Source organism: Barbus barbus (assembly GCF_936440315.1).
Source record: "Barbus barbus genome assembly, chromosome: 4".
NCBI lineage: Eukaryota > Metazoa > Chordata > Actinopteri > Cypriniformes > Cyprinidae > Barbus > Barbus barbus.
Genome location: NC_136732.1, coordinates 28,334,151 through 28,354,601, shown reverse-complemented (window position 1 = coordinate 28,354,601; position 20,451 = coordinate 28,334,151). Strand labels below are relative to the sequence as shown.

General features: G+C 36.5%; 2 protein-coding genes across 2 annotated transcripts; one reads left to right on the top strand and one right to left on the bottom strand.

The window, feature by feature from the left end:
• Nucleotides 1–2,748: 2,748 nt before the first annotated feature.
• Nucleotides 2,749–4,917, top strand: LOC306868388 (prolactin-like; the record flags this gene model as incomplete). The annotated part of the gene is made up of 5 exons (XM_079414513.1): nt 2,749–2,776; nt 2,946–3,067; nt 3,225–3,332; nt 4,398–4,580; nt 4,729–4,917. 5 exons carry the CDS (start codon nt 2,749–2,751, stop codon nt 4,915–4,917), a joined length of 630 nt encoding a protein of 209 aa, XP_079270639.1.
• A 5,810-nt stretch (nt 4,918–10,727) lies between these two features.
• Nucleotides 10,728–16,275, bottom strand: LOC306869098 (protein arginine N-methyltransferase 1). Its single transcript, XM_079415705.1, has 10 exons — nt 16,053–16,275; nt 14,764–14,859; nt 14,513–14,668; nt 14,281–14,344; nt 13,999–14,141; nt 13,801–13,888; nt 13,591–13,706; nt 13,324–13,474; nt 13,100–13,221; nt 10,728–12,688 (listed from the first exon to the last, which is right to left on the bottom strand). The coding sequence occupies exons 1-10, from the start codon at nt 16,077–16,079 to the stop codon at nt 12,605–12,607; spliced, it is 1,047 nt and encodes a 348-aa protein (XP_079271831.1). The 5' UTR covers nt 16,080–16,275; the 3' UTR covers nt 10,728–12,604.
• Between the last annotated feature and the right edge of the window lie 4,176 nt (nt 16,276–20,451).

Here is a 20,451-nt window from a genome sequence, read left to right as displayed (position 1 = left end):
CATGTATGTATACTAAATAGAACAAGCAGATTAATGAATTAAAAAATGAATAACATTTCATGAATGAACATTTTAAACAGTTCAAAGCCTCACCACCAGCCACTTTAGAACTTATCACATTGTAGCAAATAAGAATGTAGAGTTGTGCTCTACATTCACTAAAACCAAATGGATGTCGGTATTTAAAATACAATTAACTATTTCAATATGAATATATTTTCAATTTGAATTAATATTCCATCCCTCGGCAAGTTTAGCTGGTCAACTAGCTGGTCTAAGCTAAATCAAGCAAACCAATTTGAGTTTTGCTGCCAAAAAGATTAACAAAGACATTGAGGGGGTCACATATGAACCAGTATTCACAATAGTGGTCACTTAATTTAGGCTTTAATATAGTAACCTATTTACATTGAAGTTATCGAGAGAAAACTTTTAAAATATATATAAAAGTAAAAAAAGATAAGATTCATTAATTAATTGCTCAGCCTCTTCGCAAAGTCAAATTATGTATAACAATAAATTGAAATTCCGCGGAACAAAATATGTAAAGTATGTACAAGTTTTACAGAAATATTTATTAGAATCATTTGTAACCTCTATTACTGCAGTGTAGTGTGGGTTTGTTATTTTTTATTACACTTTTTCCTCGTTTTTTTTTTTTTTAGTTATTGTTGCATTATGTTCTCTAAATAAACAAACTAAATTATCACTAAGGCTAAAATGCCTGTATCACTAATGTCAAATTCGTGAACTTTACCTATTCGATTGTGTCCGTGAGCATGTGGACACGTTTAACTGCAACAAAAGCATAGTTGTTACTCTCTTTCTAAAGATCTGAAACTTTTGCGAATCTCTGCATCAACACACCTCCTCAACTCAATGGTTAGTTAAAAAGTTAAGCTTGGCTATAAGCCTGTCTGTCTGTCTAAATCAAGATGTTTCGCGATTAAACCTGTAGGAAGAAATGACTGAAAGCAGCGCGCGCATCTGAAAATGACGGAGGTACTTCAGACAAGAACGACGTGTTCTCTAAACAATCAACGCACATCCATATGAATTCACACTGCTGCCAACGAGCTAAAGCGCAGTTAATTAAATTAGCATAAGATGTCAACCAATTACTTTACCTGGGTCTGCAGTCCGGAAGGATCTGGCGAGATTTACCTGGAAAACAAAATGAATGTTTTTGAACTGGAAGTAGCTACTGGATCCACGCCTCCTTCTCCAGAAACACCCCAATGCAGCGGACACATGGGAATACAAGGTAATGAGATTATAAGGTTGTTTTTTGGGATAAATCGTCCTTATGACATAGTTCTTTTGACAGAGTTTTTAGGAGTTCAAATGAAATTATAAAAAGTATAGGTTCTCTGAAATAGGCTATATGTGAAATTTTAAAGTCTCTTCCCCCCCCCCCAAAAAAATATATATATAGGCTATATATATATAAATAAAAACATGAGAAATTTTAGAAAGACCGAAGCCAATTTGGGGTCACAGAATGAATCCTTACAAAAAATAACTACTGGTTTTACTACAAAACCAAACATGTTAATCCATGGCAACCAAAAAAAAAAAAAAAAAGGTTTTGCTGTACTAACCATAGTTTTAACCATGGTAGGCTATTTGTAGTGAGACTGTGGTAAAAAAAAAAAAAAAAAAGTAATCAATAGCCCTATACACCAAAACCATGGTTATAACACTTTTACTACAAAAAACAAAAAAACTTTAATTTTCATGAGGGAATGCATGAATGATAACACCATTACACAAAAAAGGCCTGTTATTTTAAGGTCCTGTAAGGTCATACACTGTAACTAACTATTAAGTCGGAAAACATAACGGGAACAGGAAATTCATAAGAATTGGACTCAACCAGCACATTCAGACATAAATAAACAAGAAAAGAATCAAAAAGGGTTAAAACGCTCTCAGTTCACAGCAGGTCATGACAAATGAGTGTTTCCTCATTGCTGGGAGAAGGGTCTCACATGTAGACTTTCTTTAAATGGCATGTGGTTGTAAGAGTGTAGAATGGGTACACAATCGTCATAGTGAGGAAAAGAGCTGGGAAAATCAGCCTGGACCCCTCAAATCTGGCCCACTTTCTCTTTGAACTGCCGCTATAGAGCAAAAACAGCCAGTTTATTCCCAAAAAAGCCATTTTATTAGCAAAAATTACATGTATGTCTGCACTATGTCTGGACTTTTTTTCTGCACTGGAAGATCCTGTCACTAAGACAAATGTCTTGTGTGTGTAATCATACTTGGCAATAAAGCTCTTTCTGATTCTGATAGTGGTGCAGTCTATTTAGAATCAACTTGTTTTTCCATTCAGACACCCTAAAATAATTGCATTACACACAAAAAAAGAAAAAAATGAGAAAAAACAAATCATCAAACGTCACAAATATCGTATTTAAAAGTAAAAAAAGAGAAGAAAGAATGTTCTACATTTATTTAACTGGTATATCACCTGACCATCTGATCATTGTCTGATCATCTGATTTTTGCCCTCGTGTCCTGTATCTACTCAAACAGCTTCTAAATATTGATCAGCCAAACCCTCACATCAATGTTTTTCATTAGTTTCAGGATTTAACTAATACACCTGGAGTGTGAGACTCATTATGCAAATAAGAGGACCAAGAAGAGCAGACCTATATAATGGGAAGAAAATGACAGAGAGCTCAAGAGAGGAAATCAGACTGCAAAGATTCAACCGAGAACAGTTAAAAACCAGTTAAAATGACTAGCTCTAGACTGTACTTTGCAGGTAAGCAAACCTTATGTCTTTCTCAGACTAACCTTTCCCTGCCACATTTTACACTTTACTTCTCCTCCCTCCTTCTTTACATCGCCTTTTCCATTTTCTGTATACTTACTGGACTTCAGATGACCCTAATGTTATTTTTGAACGGTTTCTTTGTCTTTTTGCTCGTCAGTGGCTGTTCTGATGTGTGCATTTGTCTCCATCAATGGTGTCGGTCTGAATGATTTACTGGAGCGAGCCTCTCAACTTTCTGACAAACTTCACTCTCTCAGCACCTCTCTCACCAATGACCTGGTCAGTATCAAACACCCGGGTAAACGTGTGTTTATGTGGTGTTATATGCCCACTCACTGGGTTATTTGTAATATGTGACTTCAGATTTATCCAAACAGGTATGTATTTCATTGACTTGATGTTGATCGTTTAATATTATCCTTGCTTTCATCCACAGGATTCTCACTTTCCTCCTGTTGGAAGGGTGATGATGCCCCGTCCGTCGATGTGCCACACATCCTCCCTTCAGATTCCCAATGACAAAGACCAAGCCCTGAAAGTCCCGGTAAGAGCACACTTTAATGCATCCATCTTCATCTCTATCAAAGCTAAAAAACTTTCTCCTGAACTCTCAGAAAAAAGGTATGACAGCTGACACTTGGGTGATACCTTTTCAAAAGGTACACTTTCTTATCTCTACTACACTTTTGTATATCTGTATTATGTACACTCTATGTACTAATATGTACCTTTAAGGTACCAATATGGACCCTTTAGGTTCAAAGGTTTACCTTTTGAAACGGTATCGCCACAGTGACAGTGACAACTGTTTTCCAGCTTTTTTTAAATTTATTTTATTATTTGATTTGATTTAATTTTTATAATTACAAATATTATATATATGTATATATATATGTGTGTGTGTGTGTGTGTGTGTGTGTATAATTTAAATACAAATAATATAAAGATGCATTTATTGTATAAAATATATTATTAAATTGTAGTAACTGTAATACTTTATATAAAACAAAATATACAAAATACATAATAAAAAATGTGTAATATATGATGTACATTCTGAGTGTCTCAATCCAATGTATTTTCAGCATATTTCACCCAAAAATAAAAATTCCTGTCTTTTTATCAAACCCATAAGACTTTCATCAAAAAATAAGATTTTTAATGAAACAGGAGAGATTTCTGTTCCTCTATTGAACGTCCATACTACCAAAACTTTGACACTTCAGAGAATTTATAAAGACATTGAAAAATAAATCTATAGGAATCAAGCTGTTTAAGAGACGTCATCAATTTACATGATGAATAGATTTAATTTAGGTTTTTATTCACATATGAACATTAATCAAAACACATACATAGAGCACATTAATATGATACATGTGAAATCAACTATACTTACCTCTCTGACTCACTGGTACTTGCAGAATCACAAACATGCTTTCATGAAACCCTCATTGGTTCGAAAGCCTCATGGACATTTTTTGGGGTGAACTAACCCTTTAATGTGCAGTGTTAACTATGAGTAAGCATCTCCCACTTGTGGTCACAATTGTAGTTACAGGAAAAACAAACAAGTAGTGAATGAAGTTTTATATGATTGCTTATGTAGGAGGATGAGTTGCTGTCTCTGGCTCGGTCTCTGCTGCTGGCGTGGTCTGATCCCCTCGCCCTTCTCTCCTCTGAGGCATCCAGCCTGGCACATCCAGAACGCAACACCATTAATGGCAAAACTAAAGAGCTGCAGGACAACATCAACAGCCTGGAAGCAGGTCTGGAGCACGTCTTTAACAAGGTGATTGCACTTGAAAGAACAGCTAGGAGGGCAGTATGAAGTCAAAATGAATTGTTATCCAATGATGTTCGGATAAAAACATTGAAAGAAATCTTTTTAAGCAGGGTTGGTTTATACATTGTCCCTGTCCATGTTTTCTTCTCTACAGATGGGATCAACTTCAGACAACCTGTCCTCTCTCCCTTTTGACATCAACAGCCTTGGCCAGGATAAAACCTCTCGACTTGTCAATTTCCATTTCCTGCTGTCCTGTTTCCGAAGGGACTCACACAAAATTGACAGTTTCCTCAAAGTTCTCCGCTGCCGGGCAGCCAAGAAGAGACCTGAGATGTGTTAGAATGGAAATGCTGTGTTCTGCTTCTCTTAGTGTTAATGTTAAGTTAAAGTGGCAGAGCAGTGAGTGATTTGAAAAATCACTTCTTTATAATATCATAACAAAACATGCCCTTTATTTTTTGTCTCTAAGGTGTAGATTTTTTGACTCACTTTCTTATATACCTAAATAAATTGAATTGGACCAATACAAAGATAAAATACATTAAACAAAAAGGCATTTAAATTGAATAAATTAAACATTTGTATGAAGAACACATGCACAAAATGTATTTGAATGTTTGTATATTAGGTAACCTAATTTTATTTATTAAGAAAATTATGTTGTATCTATAACCAGCTTTAACATACTTTTCTGTAATGCAATATTTAAAGCCCTGCAGCAATATCAATACATTTCTATCATGCAGATTTATATTGACTCTGACACTGAATACTTTATTTACACATGTGGATAAGACTTGCAAATCATTGTTTCACATTGAATCACAGAAAGTGCTTGAACCATATTGCTCTAAACTTGGGAGCCTCCTAGGTATACTAGGTGACACTTTAATAAGGCCATTTACATTGCAGTTCATAAATCTGCAACTTTAAGGACTAAAATCTGACTCTGAAATTTGGCACGTCTAAACATTGTCAAACTTCTTTTAACTAGTAGACCTATATCTTCTGAATGCAAAATCCAAACTTGACAATAGTACATGTAGATACACACAGACCAGAGGACATTCTGAGGATGCATGACAGGTCATATCAGATTCTGCCCATACGCAGTGCTACAACTTGCAAGAATAGCATGTATTTCTGTAAACTGGTTTATCAAACCTTTTATTATCAGTGGAGATTCGGTACTTTTGCATTTGCAGTAAACCATTTTATATTTAAAGATACAGGGCAATTGAATCACCGAATCATGCACATAAGCCATTGGTGCTTGGACCTCAATGGCTGTCGTTTGCGGCTCAATTTTTTGTTGTTGTTGTTTTACAAACTAGTTTTCGTTACATTTATTGTAGCAGATGGTTGCAGATCATAATGAGATCAATATTTTCTTTCATACTGAGAAACAAGAAACTTGATGTGGCACAACAACATAAAGTATTTCCGCTATATCATAAAAACCTGTGAAATATAAAACACAAAACAAAGACCTGCTGAATCTATTGAGTTCCAGTGGATGGGGCTCTTGATAAACCTGTGCAGAGTCTGTGACAATTACAGATGGAGGTGGAGCATCTACTCAGACTATAAATGTGTTGCTCAGTCATCAAACTTATAGCAGAAACAACAGAGCACAGAGACTAAAAGGTACTGTAATATTTTTATAGAAAGACATTTGAATAATGTAAAGATAAATTACTTTTTACTTAAAGTATACTTTGTTCAGCAACAGGCTACATATTAATTTTGACATGCAATTGTATTTGTTCTTTTTCTTTGTCAACGAAAGGCTAAAATGGAAAAGCTGACAGATGTTCTGTTGGGAAAGCAAGGAGCAGGGAAGAGTGCATCAGGAAACACTCTTCTGGGTATACATCCATTTCACATAGCGCCCAGCTCAGAAAGAGTTACTCAAGCTTGTTCAATGAGCATGTCCACTGTGGACGAGCAAAAAATCACAGTGATTGACACTCCTGGATGGTGTGATTCTTCTCGGTTTCAGACTGAAATGAAGCTGAATATTATCGATTTCGTCATCAGGTGCAAGCCACATGTGTTTCTCTTAGTGCTGCCTATTGGCAGATTTACCAATGAAGAGATAAAAACAGTCATGAATATCCTGAAGATGTTTGGAGATGAAGTCATCAAATACATGACTGTGCTGTTCACCAAAGGTGATGAGCTGGAGGAGATGCCTATTGAAGACTACCTGAAAGAACTTCACTCAGATCTGAAGAAAATCATTCAGATATATGGAAGAAGAAATCATGTCTTCAACAACAGAAGCAAAGATTGCCATGCAAATCTCTTCACTTCTAAAAAAAAGATACTCACAAATCAGGCAACCAACTGGACCTTATTTACGTTACACACGACACTGCCAAATGTCCATAGACAGAACTGTGAATGTGCATGTGTCCTATGTACAGATGAATGTTTGATGAGTTATTTACAGATGTACAGTACTGAGGTGTGTTATGTGTTGTTCAGGTGGGATATAGCCTGGGGAAAAAGCTGTTCTCGTGTCTGGCTGTTTTGGTGCTCAGTGATCTGTAGCACCGGCCAGAGGGTTCAAAGAGAGAGTGAGCTGTGTGAGGGGTTGGGTAGAGGGGCACCAATAATCCTCTCAGCAGTCCTGACTGTCCGTTGTAGTCTTCTGATGTCTGCTTTGGTAGCTGAGCCAAACCAAACAGTTATAGATGAACACAAGACAGACTCGATGATGGCAGAGTAGAACTGTTTCAGCTGCTCCTGTGGCAGGTTGAACTTCCTAAGCTGGCGGAGAAAATACAGCCTCTGCTGGGCCTTTTTCACAATAGAGTCAATGTGATTGTCCCACTTCAGGTCCTGAGAGATGCTGGTGCCCAGGAACCTGAATGACTCTACTGCAGTCAAATTGATGAAGATGTTTTATTGATTTGCTGGTGCTTTTTCTATTTGCATGTGTTTTCTGAAGTTGCAGCGTGTTGAGCTCTCTCGGCCACCATACCTTTGTAATATTTTAACCAAATTATCCCTAAACAGAAAACATTTCAAAAATCAAAAAGTGTCTTTAGTTTTCACAAAACGTAAGTGTCATCTAATAACATTAATTGCAGCAACTGCCCTTCACAATGCTATTGCTATAAAACTTTTCGTCTATCATTTACAGTTTTTCTCAATCGATTTGACACATTTTATCCAAACTCAGATCACTGTTTTAAAAACAGTTAACACAGTGATCTCAATACTTTATAATTGTCCTAAACAGATTGTACATTTTCATTCATTTCATACAAATTACAAATCATGCTAATCATTTTCCCAAATGAATGTGCACAAAACTGTCAAATGTTTTCACAATAGTTAATCGTGAAATTGTTAATTCAACAAATACTTTAAAATATCTGAAAAAAAGGTTTTACACGAATCACAAAACTTTATGTAGCCTACCATTTGTACAAACACAGCAAACAAAACTCTGTGATTTGTCATTTTATCAAATGAACATGGTATATTTTCAACTATTCGGTTAATCATACACTCAACACAGGAAATGCAGTTTTCTTCATTCTTTACACATTTATCACAATTGCTTTAGAGTAATAATTAAAGGGGAAGCAAACAAAGAGCAAGAACGAATATGCATAATACAGTTTTCTTCATAAACAGAACCTTCATGTAATTTTTCAAAACTGTAGACACAGAATTCACATCCAGTGATCAAAATGCACATTTTTCAAAACAAAAATTTTTTTTCCAAATGCTTGGATACAATACACATGAACCAAGTATATTTTGTTTATTGAAATAAAATCACTGTTTCAAAATAACAAAACTTAACATCAAAGTATTACTATTTCAAAATTCAACTCACACATTTAATCTGAACTGAGTGTCTATTCATTTCATTACAAATATCTAACTATCAATTGATACAACTGCTCAAAATGCTAAGTAACTGTTGCATTACTCTTGAAGCATAGTTTTAAATGACAATTATGTACAATACTACATGTTTAGATTATGAAAGTGAAGCAACTGAGGACTGAGTATGTTGATCAGTTTCAAGATGCCTGTTGTTGGGAGAAAAAAAAAATCCCAAAAATTTGATGTCACTGTTATCTGTATTTGTTTTGCCTACAATTCGAAGCGGGTGACAATACTGTAAGTGTCTTTTTAGAGAGTGATAGAGTTGGAAGCTGATAAAAAAACATTCATATTTTTGGATGAGGCAGGCTTTACCCTTGCCAAGACATGGAGGAAAGGTTGAGAGCGGCCCAGAACAATGTTCTCTGGGGGGCCCGACCACCCCCCACTGATTGTGTTTTTGAGGGGCCTCATTGCAAAATCAGTGCAATGGGCCCAGAATTCCTAGCGACGGCACTGAGAGCAATCATGGTTTCAGGCCCATCCACAGTTTATCACCTTGTACTTACCCCCATTCACCCCTTTCCTTACTGTAACCCGACTGAGGAGTTTTTCTCCACATGGAGGTGGAAGGTTCACAATAGGCTCCTCACAAACAAGTCCCTCTTCTCCAGGCCATGGATGATGCGTGCAATGACATCACAGGAAACCAATGTCAGGCCTGGATTTGCCATACCAAAACATTTTTTCCAAGATGTTTAGCTAATGAAAACATCAATTATGACGTGGATGAGAACCTGTGGCCAAATCCACAAGACAAAAACATAGAAGTGCAGTGAGGAACACTCAGTTGACATTTTACTGTAGCCCTGCTGTAGTTTGTGTAGTTTTGAACAACTATATTTAATGATTGTACTAACAACTACACATTGAAACTATGAGTAACTTGTGTGTGGGTGATCTAAAGAAATGTTCCTATGATATTTCATAATAATTTATTTATTTTTTTTACCAAAACTTCTGCAAATGCAATGATTCTTTAAAGATATGACTGCAATATGCAAAGTTTTAAACACTGGACAGCCTGTTACAAACAGAGGCGCCATGCCCATTCAAAGTGAGGGGGCACGTGCCCCCTCACGTGAAGTGGATTTTGAATCCAGCTTTCAAAAGACAAAAAATAGCCTAATTATATTTTCTATATTTTATACAGTCACACCGGTGTGATTAGAACGTGCATCATATCATCAGCTGCTAAATTCAAACCTGCGTTCGGTTTTTACAGTACTGCGCACTATAACCAATCACACACGATGCTGTTGAGCTTATGAATGCAATGCCCAATCAGAGGTGTTCAGATGAGTTATAGCTGAAACGCCTGTGTTTTCTTTACTCGCTCACTGACTGAATACCTCTTTCTGGCTAATTCTCTTGTTAGAAACAACAACGTGCAGATGTGTGTACTGAAGGAGTGGATTGCAGATCTACAATGGCCCTCATAATAATGTTAATTATAATATTTCTTTAAAATGATGATTTATTTCACAGTGTAAACAGCTTCAGTGATTTTAATGGGAGCGAGCTTTGAGAGTGCTTGAACTCTACACTATCAGTGAAAATGTGCTTTGCTCTCTTTCTATACAATGAAAGTGTTATGATTAGTAGCCTAACTTACAATGTTTTTATTCACATTAAATTTCAGTGTTATATTCACATTAAATATAAAGTCAGTCGTATTAAAAATATGTTATGGCACCCATATCTGTTACTTAAGTAAACAGACAGGTTTTTATGCATAGGCCTAGTTAATAGACTATATTATTATGCTACTTTGACCATAGATCAACTGTAGACCATAGATTTGACTATAGATCAACTAACATAATCTATAAAGGTGAGAATCGATACATTTCATAATATAGTTAATGCGTTTGGGAATGTTTTGAATAAAAAGGGAAAAAATAAAACAAGTGCTATTGTGGCTGATGTGTGTGTCACATTTTTGGTCCCTGTGAGAAAAACAGCTTATAAATCATTCAAAATAAAGTTTTAAAAAAATATACAGCTGCAGAAAGTTTTGTGTGAGGAGTATGGGTCGGGTTACGGTAAGGGGACAGAAAATAAAGTTTGTACAGTGTGTGCGCATGTGAAAGAGAGAGAGAAAGCAGAATAGAGTACAAGAAAGATGAAACAATCAATGACGATGTCCTGTGTGAGAGAAACACAGGCAAAGAATGCCAAATTACTGTAACTCACCCTTTCATCTGAAAAGGTCAAATACAATATAAAAAGTCATATCGTAAAGTGAAAATCTTTACTGTATTGACAAACTCTTCTAGCCGAGTTGAACCTTCATCACACCTTTGTCTGGATTCAAGAATCAGTAGTATTACAAGAATTAGAAGTTTCACTAAGGCTTTTCTTATATTACTTGCAAACAGACCCAGAAACATAAACAGAAAATTAAAGTGATTTAAGGAAAGCTTATTTCATACTAAATTTGTATATTGCACTGGCGGTTTCTAAACATTGTGATTTTGGAAGTTCCAATGTTATGTGAAGCTCTCCCAAAACATGAAAAAAAATATACATATGCTACTGAAACCATTAATACTACTACTAATAAACTTATGAAAGATATAACATAACAGTTGGATATACTATTTTACTTTATGCAATGTGTGTAAAATGGCCATGAATTGGTATTCCCATATAATGTATCTACACGTTGCAACTAATTTGCATATGCGTTCTTGGGGTAACATGAATGGAATTGTAACATATGGCAACAATGTCATTGGAATATCTTATATTTTGTAAGAATATTAATATAAAATTTGCGTCTCCCCAAATATGACTGATTAAAATGCTGTATGTCCTTGTGTCCTCTACAGAAGACATAAAAACAAAGACCCGAGTCATGTTCGGATTTGATACCCCATAAGGTTTTCCCCAAGATATTTACAACAAAGTTGAAAATTTAAATGTTTAACTACAAAATATGTATTTCCATAAGAGTGCTAAATTTGATCTGCATGTAAATTTGCCCTGAATGTGCACTATATAGGATGTTCAGACTTAACTGACACATGATCTCAGTGAAATTCCCAAAAATATAACATTCTCTACAGAGGACAAATGTCAATGTCTGGGTCTCAAGAGGAAATATAAATCACCCAGTTTTATCCTTTATGTCAACATTTAAAAACTACTAAAAAAAAAAAAAAAGGCATGCAGTAGCTGGTTAGGCTACTGAGAAGTCCGTTTGCATTTTTGGTAATTGAAAACAAACCGCACAGATTCAATTTACACCTTTTATTTCAAAAAAACAAAAAGGAAAAAAACAAAACAAAAACTTACTAGTGGACAAATGCCAGCCTGGTAATAATCCAAACCATTGCTAGACACAAAGCATGTGAACTTGCACCCTTGAGAAAAACACTGTAGTACACAGCTACACAGTGAGAGAAGATCACAATATGGAACAAATGGGAAGTTACTCAAACACAGGATAAGCATCACCTTCAATAAAAGCACTCAAATGGAAAATTTAGCCTGAAGGTTTTCCTCCATGGAATTAAATTGTAGATCTGGGTCTGAGAAACTTAGTTTTAAGTGCTTATAGTGCAAAAGAGCAGCAGATAAGCTTAAACTAAACGGTCAGTCACCGGATGAAGATTCCTTCTATATGACATTAAAAAGATCAACGGATCTAAAAAAATAGTGCTCATTAACACTACCTATGAGTTGCACGAGATCACTATGCTGTCTCATCCATAACACGATAATATCCTCCGATTAGGTCATTGTAACAAGTTTAAAAAAAAAAAACAAACAAAAAAAAACCCGACGTGAATGACGTTGTCATAGACACAGACAAACAGGCAAAAGAGAGCAGTTGCACATGTGTACATGCATGAACCCAGGGGATTTAATCCAAGATGGTGCACCTAAAATTTGGAAAAAGCAAGGCCAAAATATTTTTTTGCCATGTTCAGTCCCATTGGGCACATTTTAAAGAAAAAGAGAATAAATTTGTCAGACAATATTCTGTAAAACAGAATCTCTAAAAATGTCTGTCATGCACAGTTTGGAATAATGTACATGGTTTCACACACACACACAAAAGCGTGCACTGCTCTCAAGAGTTGCCTCACACACACTGATGCTAAAGGAATCTAGCGCATCCTGTACTCTGACGTCTTGGACACCTCACAAAGCTGACCCTTGAAGTCGATGTCAACGGTAAAGTCCAGGTCTCTCTGGAAAACAGGGGGAAAATTATATTAATATTCAATTATGAAATATCCTCTTAATGGTCAGGAATGTGATCCATGTATAGATCTGTAGAACAATACCAACATTCAACTTATGACATACAACAGGCTTAATTTTAAAAGACTAAAGCTTTACCAGATGAATAAATTTTTAAATTTCAAAATATAAAAAGGTTTAATTAATTTCAAAATAGCACTGTACTTGCTGAAAGAAACTTCTCTAAATGGAAGAAAATCCTAAAGAATTTTAACAGTAGTGTATGCATATTTTTAGAACTTACATTATTGTAATATAATGCAGTATTATATAATATAAAATTCTCTTTACCCTTTCATGTAAGAATCTATTCTAAAAGTGATTTCTTTTTTGGAATATTAAGTGCAGGTGGGGCTTACATTATTCTTGACGTTGGGTTTCATGCTGATGGTGCCAAAGATCTCCTCTCCGGTCTTCACCGTCAGATAGTCATCAAGGTAGAACACAGTCTGCTTCCAGTGAGTGTAAGGAGACTCTGGGCCTAAAAGACAAATGCACTGTGTTTTCCAAGGGTTCATTTATAACTTAAATTCATGGTGAAAAAATTGTGGTAGAGAGAGGGGAAAACAAAACCAGCACTCACTAGTAGAGAAGCCTGTCCTCTTGTGGCAGCGAGTGAACTCAATGTTGAAGTAGGTTACCAGCGCATGAATGTAGTCATTCCTTTTCACCTGCAGGCAGAAAGGTGACGTGAAAGACAGGTCCTCAATCTTCACTGTGTAGATGTCCACCTCCTAATGAACCGAGAGAATTGATAAGGTTAAATAAGCAAGCAGGTGTGCGTGTATAAAATAATATATATAAAAAAACAACACTAATTTGAAAACATACTTTTGTGGAGTAAACTAACCTTAATAAGGCAGGCAGTACTAACGAGCTGTTTGGGGTCAACAACATCCACTAGTGGTTCCTTAATGGCCACTTCCTTGATACAGGACATATCAAAGCCATAAACATTCTCCCACCCTAAAAATGCAAGACAAAAAAATAAAAATGAAATTGTGTCCTATTTCAGACACAGCAGAAAAGGCCTCAAACGCATTCAGAGATTGACACATACAGTGAATTTTGTAGTCCTTGTACTGCCGGTCCTCAATAGCAGTAACATAGAGCGTGGCTCTGTCAGGGAAAATCAGGCCATCCGGTTTCTGAAAAAGAAAACATGAGCATTAATAAAATTACGGTCAAAATGCACAATCTTTATAGTGACTAGCTTCAACGCTGCAACGCTTTAAAAAGGACATTAGCATACACCCACCAGCCATTTGTCTCTTGCATAAATGACGGTGTTAAGCATGGACTCATAGAAGAGACAGTAGCCCATCCACTCAGAGATGATTGTGTCTACTTTTTCCACAGGAAGCTCAACCTCTTCTACTTTGCCCTTAATGATGGTAACGACTGGACAAGGATTAAGAGGTTAAGGATTTGAGGTACATAACTCATAATACAGTAAGTTCAGTTCAAAAGAATCACAAATGTGCTGTGCAAATGAGGTCTGCAAACAATAAGGAAGTCAAGAGCTATGAGAAGTTCTTACTGTGATCCAGCTTGTTGGCCTTCACAATCTTCACAGCATAGTCCGATATACTGCTGCACTCAATCTGAGGAACGAATGACAAAAGAATGTAAATTCTGACAAATCACAGCATGAGCACCTTGACAGGATGGGCAAGAACTTCCTTTAACTAAACTAGCCAGTATCCATAAAAACACTACTGTTGAAAAAAAATAAGAGAACATTTACATAAACAGGTAGGATTTATACTCACCCCAATTACTTTTTTGGCCCCAGCTTTGGCTGCAAACATACAAAGGATTCCAGTTCCACTTCCCACGTCCAGCACCACCTTATCCTTGAAGAGATGCTTGTTGTGGAACATGGAGTTTCTGTACGTCAGAGTACGAACTTCATCCTTTAGCATCTCCTGTGGACACCGAAGGGGTCGACATTAGTCAGATAAGACGACGTTTAATTGCACCACTCTTCATGAAACATGGACCAATAAGACTGTAACGTTACCTCATGAATGCCAAAGTGTGCGTAGGAATCAAAGTAGTAGTCTTTGGAGGTCATGTCTTCTGCTGCAGGTTTTGCTGAGCTCTCTCCCTGAGACACCTATTAAAAAGTAATCAAATGATACACCAAGAAAGAAAAAAAAGCATGAGCTGGGGCTTTGCTGTAACGTTAGATTTGGCAGTGTCTTTTGTATGTTACATGCAGTTTTGAAAAGTTGTCATGAGACCAAAAACCCAGCTAGCGAAAAATCTGTTTTGGAGCTATTTTGTTTAATGTTTCAACATCGATTGGCATATACAAATTTGAACAAAGGACAAAATTGTGTCTGTCACGCATGACTCGTTTTAATGAATCGGATAAAAGATTCAGTAGCGCGAGCCACAGAAGAACCGCTCGTCACCTCCTGCACCAAAAGGATGTAGTTAAAAACGCACGGTACGAACAAAGAACAAATATTATTAGTAAATGGATTCAAGAGATTCAAACCACTGGGACCAATCAAAAGCCGCCACTATTACAATTAACAGAGCTCGTGCAAATTCAAGGCCACCATTGCCTCTTTAAAGACAATTCAAGTAGGTTAAAACAGTGATAAACATTTTTCCCCACACAACATTATATTAGAGAAGAAAAGTCTCGGTTATACCAATTCGCCTTTTAAACGAGAAGAATCGTTTTCATAGCGTCGGAAGACCTTTGAAACTTTTGATTTAAACATGTGGGCAACAACGTGGTTGAGAAAATGAGACTTTAATTAATTGATCACACCGCAAATATTTAGCAATCAGCTCACTAATAACTAATTAATCGTGGTTTGGTGAACAAAGCTGTAAAGATGAGCAAGCACATCCCATGCGGTGCTCCGTCCCATGCGGTCTTCAGCCAACAATAAGACATTGAAGCGCGCCGCCAGCGTGCTCTACGACCCTCGCGGAAACTGAACGAGCAGCTAGCTAACATCACTCATATATAACTAGATCTAATTCCATTACACATCAAATCAAACATTTAAACATCTGAACTAACTCGGTTTAGCCTATTAGCTATAGCAGACACGTGATGCTAAATGAATGAATTATCCGTGGCTGGCTAAAATGGATGCTCAAGATGCGTGTGCGCACATTTCTCGCCACCTGATAACGACATACGCAGCACACAAATCCGTTCAACGACTAAAGAATCAGAGCTAGCGCGTAACAAATAAAGCCGGCGTGTTGAGTCTAACTATCGTAAATAGCTATTCGGCCTCGGATGTGTGCCAGGCTATATGGCCTTGAGTAGCTCCAGCTTACCTCCATTCCGTCCGCTATCTCCGCCATTTCGGTAAACTGGATAGTACCACGACTGCAGAGCACTCCTCATGTAAAACACACTTGTTTTGGTCCCGCCCCTTCGTCTTTACTGAACGATTTGATTGGACAACAATCACGGGATGTACTGTAGGCCCCGCCCACTTTCTTGCGGCTCTCCGTCATAGGCTCAACTTCTCTGCGTTTTTCCGCTCTTTTGAAGCGTGGCTTTCATTGGGCCAAACGGTAGTGCGATTACGGATTTATTCTTTCATTTAAATTTTACATATTACAAGTTATTTGAGAATTATGATTTCATGTTTTCATCTAGGCTAGTTATGAGAGTTGGACTGATGTCAGTGACCATATACATTTACAAAAACGTTTTAGCAAACTGTAATATTTGTATCTATCTCGGTAGATAGATAACATCAATACCCTTTGTTCAAACCCAAACACCCTGAGTCTTCACAGGAAATAAAGTTGCTGTTGAATCTTAATACATACAGAACTCTTGGACATTCCAAGACAATTTACAGTATTGTATTTGTACGAATTAGAGCTGGGTAGTAACTGATTACATGTAATCTGGATTACGTAATCAGATTCCAAAAATGAAGTACTTGTAATCAGAGTAAATTACATTTTAAAATACTCGTAATCAGACTACAGTTACTTTTTATGGATTACATGATTACATATTATTCACACAATAGCAATAAATTATTCATAAATCATTGATTCCCCCTAATTTCTCTTTTTCATCTTTTAAATTTTCCTTTCTAAAATAGCCTACTGATTATATACTTATTATATATGTATAAATAGTCCAGTCTTGCGGACATTCACACAGAGATCAGTCATTAGTCAGGTGGCAACAACATTTGACCACTGGATTTACAAAAATCATTTCAGGTTTAAGAAGGGTTTCAACATTGCATCAACTACTGATGAACACATTCATTTTTATTTGAATTATTACTCTGTAGGTTTTTTAACCATGTATTATTAATTATAACTAATTAAAATGCACATATTCACGTTATTTCTTAGATACATGTAATGCAGGCATTCCAAAACTTTTTGTCATCTAAACCTTATTCACCTAATATATTTGCCCTTAAGTACCCCTGAGATTTTAAAATAAATATTTCAATAATTAAATATCACATTTGGATGTTCACGGTTTCTTTGATTAATGATCACATGGCATGCAGGTAAATAAAAATATTTAATCTTTTTTAGTAAGTGTTTTATTTAAAACAAAGACTATAGAAACACAAAGACTGTTCACTCCTATACTTATGAATGGAAGAAACTGCAACACGCAATATGGAGGAATAGTGCCACCTTCGAAATGAAAGAGCCAAATTTCCCATAGAAACCTGACTAGACCTGCCAATGCATATGCACAGTATAAGCAGGTTATGATTCTGCATGCGCATTGCCTGGTCTAGCCTGAAACAGAAGCTTTTTAAATGCTATTTTAGCATAAGAAACAACATTCATGGGGCAATTAATTTCAGATTTTTGTTGCTGATTTGACATAATGTGAGTTCAGCGAGCAGTTTTTGAGATTTCAGGATTCCCGTTCATTAAGATTGTTTTGTATGAGCTGCCTGGAGGCGTTGCAAATATGGCCAACAAGTGAAGAGACTTTCCTCAAAAGGGAGTTCAAATAAAAAAAAATAATTAAATAAAAAAAGGGAGTTTGTTTTAAAATGATTTATTTTAATTTAATTTTTTTATGATTTAATTAATTGTCAGCTTTTCATTAAACTCACAACCCCCCTGCAGTTCCTTTACGAACCCTAGTTTGGGAAACTGTAATATAATGTTTAATGCACTTCATGTTGTAAATTACAATGAATGGAACAAGTTTTCTTACTCTTTGCATTTTTTACATCATTATGATACAAGATAATGCTATTTAAATCAATGTGATAAACGAGTAATCAAAAGTAATCTAAAAGTAATCTCAAAGTAATCTGATTATATTACCTAAAATGTGTAATGTAACAGATTACGTTACTGACTACAATGTTTGTCATGTAATCTGGAATCAGTAATGGATTACAATTTGTAAGTAATCTACCCAGCTCTGGTACGAATAAACCTGGGTAATACAACTGTTATGGAGCAGTAGTGGAGAATGGTCCCCTAGATGCCCTGGATCAAAATTCATTTCTTCTGTTTTCTTAGTATTTACAATGAGATGATGGTCCTCACACCATTGAACAAACTTTTTAACCTCCAAGGTATAACTAGAAATGTCCATATCCATATCTATAATGTGGGGAAGTCGTGGCCTAATGGTTAGAGAGTCGGACTCGTAATCCAAAGGTTGCGGGTTCGAGTCCCCGGCCGGCAGGGATTGTAGGTGGGGGGAGTGAATGTACAGCGCTCTCTCCACCCTCAATACCACGACTGAGGTGCCCTTGAGCAAGGCACCGAACCCCCAATTGCTCCCCGGGCGCCGCAGCATGGCTGCCCACTGCTCCGGGTGTGTGTTCACGGTGTGTGTGTGTGTGTGTGCATTTGTTCACTACTCACTGCTGTGTGTGTGCACTTGGATGGGTTAAACGCAGAGCACCAATTTCGAGTATGGGTCACCATACTTGACAATACGTCACGACTTTACTTTACTTTATAAGTCCCAATATGGCAGTGTCATCAGAAAACTTAACAATAAAAGGGAGAACTACTTATATAATTTGTGTATAATGTAAATAAAATGGGAGAACTCACGCATCCTTGCGGAACACCTGTGTTCACAACTTTAGAGATTATGCCTGATTCACTCTGACCTGTTGGATCCTATTGGTCAAAAAAGAGTGATACCACTTAATGATGTATGGATTCACAGACATCTGCCTAAGTTGTGTGGCTGCACCGTGTTAAAGGCAGAGCTGAAGTCCACAAACAACAGTCTAGCTTAGGCCTTGGGGTTTTCAAGATGTTGCAAAATAAAGTGTGTTATAGTTAATAAAGCATCATCCGTTCCCCAATTGTCTATATAGGCAAACTGGTACAGATCTAGCTGTCCCTTTATGTCTGACTTCAACTTCCCCACCATTAGCTTTTCCAGACATTTCATTATAATAGAAGTCAGGGCTACTGGTCTATAATCATGTTTTTCCTGAGGAACATATTTTTTTGGAAGAGGAATAATTATTGCTTAAAGGGTTACTCCACCCCAAAATGAAAATTTTGTCATTAATCACTTACCCCCATGTCATTCCAAACCCGTAAAAGTTTCATTCCTCTTGGGAACACAAGTTAAGATATTTTAGATGAAAACCGGGTGGCTTGTTACTGTCCCATTGACTGCCAAAGAATTAATACTGTCAAGGCACAGAAAATTATGAAAAGCATCATCAAAATAGTCCAAGCTGTTCTGTGTCAGCAGCACCACACGGACACGTCTTCTACATTTGTTTCCGTTTTGATTTGAATGAAAACAGCGTATCGTTGTGGTGCGGCTGACACAGAAGAGCGTACGCAGTTTGCGTCCCGCGGATACTCTCCAGAATAGCGCTACGCTGACGCAGAGGAGGCGAATTGTTGAATAAAGTAATAAAGTCGTCTTTTTTTTGTTCTCGTAGCTTCATAATGTTACAATTGAACCACTGATGGCAGATGGACTATCCTGATGATGCTTTTCATACTTTTCTGTGCCTTGATAGTGTTAATTGTTTGGCAGTCAATGGGACAATCACAAGCCTCCCGGTTTTCATCTAAAATATCTTAAATTGTGTTCCGAAGACGAACAAAGCTTTTAAGGGTTTGGAACGACATGAGGGTAAGTGATTAATGACAAAATTTTCATTTTGGGGTGGAGTAACCCTTCAATTATTTATAATTAAATAATTGTTATCAAATACACTTGATTTCATCTTTAATAAATTATTTGAAAGAGCTGCTGTGATGGGCAGGGCATCCATACAGGGGTTTTCCCATATAAGCTCCAGCTTCTCTGTGACCCTAGGGAAGTGTTTTGAAAAATGGATGGATGGAAAAAAAGGTGTCATGTAAAAAATACAAAATTACATATTCTATATTCATTCATGCATAGAGCAGCATGTGTAGAATTGGATTATTTGGATTATTTTATGAACTCTTTTCAAATGAGCTCACCCCACCATTCAAAATACATTTTTGACATATTCAGACAATAATGTGATTTTGATTCAAACAGACTCTTATACCATGTTACCAATGAACGAACAGATAGAAACACAGAACGATAGAACGATAGATAGAACGATAGATAGATAGAACGATAGAACGATAGATAGATAGATAGATAGATAGATAGATAGATAGATAGATAGATAGATAGATAGATAGATAGATAGATAGATAGATAGATGATAGATAGATAGATAGATAGATAGATAGA